Below are 7,053 nucleotides of genomic sequence, written 5' to 3'. Positions count from 1 at the left end.
GGACAGAGTGGGTAGTAGTGAGGGCTGTGGCATGTACCTGTTGCTCAGTGTTGCTCTTGCTGGTAGTAGGCTTTAATTTGTGTATGTTTACCTTTCCTTTTCCTCGAATATACTTGACATTTGTTAGCATTGTATATAGTTTTTGCATCAGTCTTAGAACCTTCTTTAGACTAAAGGGGGAACTGTAGCTTGTCTTGCCTGTGAACCTGTAACAGTGGCCACACCCCCTTTGGGCGTGGCTTCAGGTGGATGGAAGAGGAAAGTGTGAGGCGTGGCCTCTCTCAGGCTCTTTCTCTTGGGTCAGTGAGTGGATCCGATGGGAAGGGCAGAGAAATGCTCCCATGGTTGTGGTTCTTTATTATCTGTGTAAGTGTTCCCCAGTAAACACCCGTTTATCATTTATCTTGGGTCTAGTAAATCATTACACCCTGGCCTTCAGAGGGAGGCCAAGGTGGCCTGGCACTGACACGTGACTAGTTCCAAGGTACACGTGGGTAGCGGCAGAAGAAACAGCAGGGAGAACTTTACCACAGGGACAAGGTACATGTGGGTAGTATCAGAAGAAACAGCAGGGAGAACTTTACCCCAGGGACAAGGGAAAGGGAGGGTAGAGGTCCAGGACGGTGGGCAAAGTCCAGGGCTCTGCAGTTGACAGTACGGCACTGTATAGTTTTATGCCTCTGGAGAAAGCAGGAAGAAAGGCTGGGTGTTGGCACACACCTTTAATCCCAGCACTCGGAAGGCAGAGGCAGGCAGATCTCTGAGTTCGAGGCCAGCCTGGTCTACAGAGCAAGTTCCAGGACAGCCTCCAAAACAATACAGAGAAGCCCTGTCTTGAAAAAACAAAACAAAACAAAACAAAACAAAACAAAACCAAGGCAGGAAGACAGCCTAACTGTGTTGAGGAACTGAGGTTAACGGTCACCCTGGAGGCAGCAGTGGTGCCCAGGATGTTCTCTCATTCTTTACCTGACTGGGGGCGGCTTCTGACTACAGGCAGGGAGGTAACCTCCTTGTGGAGGGCTATTTCACAGCTTTCCCCATGATGTGGGGCCCAACAGGTAACCACTTGAAGAGAGGGGGCTGCCATTCCATTTGGATGTCAGAGAACTGTGCCTTCTCTAGGTCCTTCCAGGTCTCTCTGGTGAGGTGGCAGCCATCCCCAATGTGTTTCCACGTAGGCTCGAAAACTTGCTGCCACAGGAAAGCCCAGCTTCCGGGAGGCTCAGTCACGTGCTCCCAGAAGAACAGCAGTCCTCCCTGGGAGGGAGGAAGGAGGGAGTTAAGGTCACTTACTCTGTTTTTGTCTCATGCCCCCTTCCTTCTCTCAGACCCAGCTTGCCAGATCTCTCTGAAGTCAGGGCTTCTGACCTGAGAGTTCATGGGACCCCTGCCCCTGACATTGTACGTCCAGCTCCTGACCTCCCCACAGGGCGCATAAGGACTTTTGGTAACTGGGCGGCCATGGCTGGTGAGAGGTCTCTGTAGAACGACAGGACAGTAGGGAGCAGGGGCAGCTGAGGGTTCTTCCAGGCCTGTAACCTTCCAGCGTGGTGACACGACTCTTGTCTACCATGTTCATGGTCAAGAGCTTTGTGACTAGGTTGTAAAAAGTCACACAAGAAAGTCTCATCGTATTTTAAATAAATTTACAGGTTTGTGCTGGGCCACTTTCACAGCTAACCAGGAGCTGTGGGTTAGACAAACCTGATAGACAGAGACGTGGACCCAGCCTCTCCTGAGACTCTGGTGTCCAGCACAACCAAGACACCCCACCCAGGGTTCTGACTACAGCAGGACTCCCTCAAGATCCTCTTCCCAGGGGATTCATTAATTCCCACACTGAATTACCACTAGGGGGTCATAGCTCTTTCTCCAGGCCACATCTTGTCCTGACTTCCAGACATGAACTTCTAAATGACCCGTGTGGCTTTTCTGCACAGATAGCTTTGCAGATCTGGAGACCCAACACATCCAGAACAGAGTTTTCCCATCCCAGGAGGTGGCCATTTCATCCACTCTCTCCCTTCGGTTGTGCAAGCCAGAAACTTTGGAAATTATCCTAAATTCCTTTTTTTCCCCACACAGCTCAAGGTCTCAGAGACTCTGCTCCCCCTAACACTTCTACTCGAAGCCTTCTGTTCCCCCTACTTGGACACTTTTATTCCCCCAACCTCCTCCATACCAGATGTTTAAACCTCACTGTCTGCAGCATCTTCCCAGCTCCCCGCACCGTTGTACTAAGCAATACTTCCCTGTGTTTCCATAGCATCCTAGTGTGCCCCACGCAGATCTCCTATCTACAAGAATAGGCCTGGTGTCATAGGCGATGGACCACTCGGATGGCACAGTCTGCCGCCAGAGGGTGGGCTACATCAGCTTCCCCATCTGGGTTCCTGAACTCTGGAGCTGCCGTTGCTGTGTTCGGCTGCCCCAGGCTCACACCCTTCCTGCTGTGCTCACCGGCTTCAGGACTCTCTGGATTTCCTGCAGGACCTTTTTCGGGCTCCGCACAGAACACAGCACCAGGGTGCAGACCACCACGTCCATGGAGCTGCTCGCCAGCTGTCTCATGTCCTCTCCGTACGCCACGACGAAGCGCTCGTACTGGAGGTGCCTGTTCTCAGCCATGCTCTTCGTCAGGAACTTCTCAAAGTTGGGGTTTGGGTCCACGCAGGTGACCTTGCAGTTAGGTGGGTAGAACTGGAAGTTGGCACCAGTGCCACAGCCCAGCTCCAGCAGGGCCACTTTCCCGGAGGTCCCCTTAAGATCTTTTATCTGGCTAAATAGCTCCCGTTTCTTGCTTTCCATCTTCTTGTTGGCCCTTTCTGTTAACGTGGCCATCAAGTAGGGGAAGTAGGTTTTGCACACGGGCTGCCAGTAGCCCAGCAGAGCCAGCAGGTGCAGCGGAAGAGTCAGGATCAGCACCAGCAGTTGCAGAAACGGAACGAGGACCTCCATGATACCGGCTCTAGATGGTGTGTGTCCCAGGTGTCTGGCTTTTTGCCTCTGCCTAGTCTCCCCTCCTCCAGGACTTTGCTCCTTGCCTCTTGCCTCTGTACTGGGTGGAGCATGCGTATAAAATTTCCGCAGTAGCATGGGTCACACAGCCCCACAGTCTCTTCAAAAGTTTTTTGTGGGTGAAGGACCATGGCAGTGCCTATGTTACTGTGTTTTGGACAGAGATTATGCTTGAGTATGCTGTCTTAACTCAGAGGCAAGTAGGAGGGAGGCCAGGGGACATGTTTCAGATCACAGCCTCATGCAGATCAAAGGCTGTGGGCAGACTTACTTTCTTCAGGTCTGTCCAGGTTGTGCAAGCTAGAAATTCTGGTTGGATTTCCCTACCACATTCCCTGGGGTTTTATAGCCAGCAGCATGCCTTTGCCCTAAATAGTGGCCAAGTAGCATACGTGTAAGCCCCTCGAGGCACTCTAGTGAGTGACCAGGCCCCCTCCCCTGAGGACCTCCAACTTCCAGACTCTGCCAACAAGACAGTCAACTGCTATAATGGCTGAACCCAGCCCCTAAAGACACAGGCAGCCAAGCTTTGGGTTTGAAAACCCCATCAATCCCTGAACTTGAAATCCCATCATTCCTTGGGCTCACCCAAAGATCAAGATTTGAAATCCCACCGATCCCTACCCTGGGAAGCTTCACCCCCAAGAAACTATGTAAACCCTGTCTTCTTCCCAGTTCTCTGCTGCTGAGGCAGCCACCCCCTGGGTTCTTTCCTCTCAATACATCTCTTGTGTGACTTTGCAGTGTTCCTTGGCTCCTGACTGCCAGGATACCTTTCCCTTCAGAGCTGTAACCCTTTGGGGAAGCTGCCACCCAACCCCAGCAGGGGCAGAGCTGTAACTCTTCCACTGGGGAAGCCTTTTCCCTCAGAGCTCTAACATTGTTAGGTCATGCGAAGGAGGGAGGTTACTGGTCAGGAGAAAGGCTCTGTGTTTGGTCATATGCCTCAAGTAGGAGAGTGCTGGCCTGCTGGGCACGAGGCCCTGCACTGAAGGAGGGTACTTAAAATAAACAAAATTATGTATGTATATATGTACACACACAAATATATGTATATATGTACACACACATATATATACACACACAACACTATATGTATATAGTGTTTTAGGGGTGAGCCCACAAAACTACCCACCCACAAGGGCGGGGATAGGGAGATTAGCACAGGTGGGCTATTGAAGGAAAAGAAAAGTACTTTCTTGCTATCTTTGAAAGCCTGCCACGCTTCTGACCTTTCAGCTTGTGTGTAAGTTCTTTCTCTGGTAAATAAATATATTATATTCCATATTCCATTGACCTCCCTCTTCAATGTGTGTGTGTGTGCATGCTGTGGTGCAGTTGTGGAGGTCAGATGACAGCTTGTGGGAGTTTGTTTTCTCTTCCTAGTGTTTAAGTCCCAGGGATTGTCAGATTTGGCAGCAAATGCTTTTACCTGGTGATTCAACTCAACAGACTCTGATTTTCTTTTCAGTGTTATGAGTGTGTGTCTATGTGAATGTGTGTGTTTGTGTGTGTATGTGCAAGTGTGTGTATGTGAATATGTGTGTATGTGACTGTATATATGTGTGTATGTACATGTGTATGTGTGTGGGAATGTGTGTATATACATGTGTGTATGTGCATGTGTGTATGTATGTGTGTTTGTGAATATGTACCCAGGTGAGCATGTGGAGGTCAGAGGACAACTCTGTGGAGTTGATTTTTTCCTTGAGCCTTCACATGGGCTCTGGGGATCAAACTCAGGTCCTCAGACATGCACAGAAAGCATTTTGCCATTAAACCATCTCACTGGCCCTAAGAAGACACTTTTTGAGCTGACTGCCACTATCAAATTCAAGGTTTCAAGATCCCAGACAGAGAAAAAGAGGAGACAAGGAGGGAAGGAAGAAGAAGAAAGGCAGGCAGGAGCAGAAGAGCCTGGAGACCCGAGGTGTAGTCCTGGTTTGGCTGTGAGCTCTGTGATCTGTTGGGAACGGCCTTTTCTTTCCGGGCCCCAACCTCTCCTTCGTCAAAAAGGAGAAAGAAGAAGCTCGAGGACATCTCCCGACTGCCAGTCCCTGGTCCTGTGCTTGTGTGGTCTGTGGAGGGTGGGCTAAGACTCAGGAGGCTGCCCTAAGAGTCCTTGGAAATCTGGACAGCTCCGTGCAGCGAGGCCTCAGGACAGGGTCAGGACTGGCGCTGATGCAGGAGGCTCTCAGAGGCTGGGCTTTCAGGCCAAGGCATCTTAGCACAAACCCCAGTTGTTACAGCACTGACTTCTTTTTCCTCTTTTTGCCTGCAGCCTCCTGTAGTGTCTTGGAAGCTGGTGACGCCTTGTGGACAGTCTCAAGGGCTATACAGCAATGGTACCATGGCCAATTTCTTTTTCTTTATCTTTGTTGTTGTTGTGTTGGGCTGTGGTGGGGGTTGCTAGGCAAGGGCTCCACCAATGAGTTATATCCTCCATCCCAAAGAAAGTGGTTTAATATGTTCTTATAAATATTGGAGGTGGGTGGGGCTCAGTGGGTAGAGGGTTCACTTGGTATGTGGGAGGCTCTGTCCCTAGAACTGAAGAAACCAGGTGGTACATGCCTCTCATCCCAGTACTTGGGAAGGAGGCAGAAGGATCAGGAGTTCAAAGTCAGCCTTAGCCATATAATGAGTTCTAGTCCAGCCTAAGTTACATGAAGCACGCTCTGTCTCTGTCTCTGTCTCTGTCTCTGTCTCTCTCTCCTCCTCCTCCTCCTCCTCCTCCTCCTCCTCCTCCTCCTCCTCCTCCTCCTCTCTCTCTCTCTCACACACACACACACACACACACAAATGCTCAATAAATATTGGCTATCTTGTGTCTTAGGGTTTCTAATGTTGTGATGAGACAACATTCTTACAAAAGGAAACCATTTAATTTAATTGGGGTGACTTATATTTTCAGAGGGTTAGTCCATTATCTTCATGGTGTCACATGATGCTGGAGCAGGACCTGAGAGTCCCTACATCTTGACCCACAGGCAACAGGAAGTGGTCTGAGATACTAGGTGTGGCTTGAACATATATGAGACCTCAAAACCCACCACCACAGTGACATACTTTCTTCAACAAGGCCACACCTACTCCAACAAAGCCACACCTCCTAATAGTGCCACTCCTTATGAGTTTATGGGGGCCAATTACATTCAAACTGCCACATCTTGCAAGTTTATTCTTATTTTATTGTCTTTTAATTTTATTATATATATTATTGAATCAGATTCTTCTCTCATATAGCACATCCCAACCACAGTTTCTCCTCCCTTAACTCCTCCCATCACCCCTCTTCCCTCTTCCCTGGGTCCACTCCCTTTCTGTCAGAAAAGAGAAGGCCTCAAAGAGACAACCAAATACAAACAAAATAAAATACAATAAGACAAGACACCAAAGTTGGACAAGGCAACCCAACAGGAGGAAAAGAGTCCCAAAGACAGGCAAAAGAGTCAGAAACACACCCACTCCCAAAGTCAGGAGACGCACAAAACACCAAGCTAACAGGCACAGCACATACACAGAGCACCTTCTGCAGACCTGTGCACACACTGTTTCTCTGTGTAGGCCTGGATGTCCTGGAACTGGCTCTACAGATCAGGCTGGGCTTGAACTCAGTGATCTGCCTGCCTCTACCTCCTGAGTACTGGGATTAAAGGGTTGTGCCACCATGTCCGGATTTATCATCTTCTGTTATTTGCTTCGTATAATTGACTGTTGCTTCATTTATCATCACTATTGATTTTATATACCTATTTTTTATGTAGTCCTCTTACTAAATTCTCTCTCTCTCTCTCTCTCTCTCTCTCTCTCTCTCTCTCTCTCTCTCTCTGATTCAGGGTTTCTCTGTGTAGTCCTGGCTGTCCTGAAACTCCTTCTGTAGACCAGGCTAGGCTTGAACTCAGAAATTCACCTGTCTCTGCCTCCTGAATGCTGGGATTAAAGGTGTGCACCACTACCCTGGGCTACATAAACTATTTTTGAAGAGAGTCTTACAATAACAGAAAAATCAAGAGAGATAGAATTTTCCTGTTT

The 7,053-nt window shown here is 49.1% G+C and overlaps 1 protein-coding gene across 1 annotated transcript; it reads right to left on the bottom strand.

The window, feature by feature from the left end:
* Positions 1-337: 337 nt before the first annotated feature.
* On the bottom strand, positions 338-3,018 carry Mettl7b (methyltransferase like 7B). The gene is made up of 2 exons (XM_005088232.4): positions 2,464-3,018; positions 338-1,260 (listed from the first exon to the last, which is right to left on the bottom strand). Exons 1-2 carry the CDS (start codon positions 2,959-2,961, stop codon positions 1,024-1,026), a joined length of 735 nt encoding a protein of 244 aa, XP_005088289.1. The 5' UTR covers positions 2,962-3,018; the 3' UTR covers positions 338-1,023.
* Between the last annotated feature and the right edge of the window lie 4,035 nt (positions 3,019-7,053).

The sequence above is a fragment of the Mesocricetus auratus genome, unplaced genomic scaffold (assembly GCF_017639785.1).
Source record: "Mesocricetus auratus isolate SY011 unplaced genomic scaffold, BCM_Maur_2.0 Super-Scaffold_100011, whole genome shotgun sequence".
In the NCBI taxonomy this organism is placed as follows: domain Eukaryota; kingdom Metazoa; phylum Chordata; class Mammalia; order Rodentia; family Cricetidae; genus Mesocricetus; species Mesocricetus auratus.
Note: the sequence above shows the minus strand (reverse complement) of the source record. Positions and strands in the feature narration are given on the sequence as shown.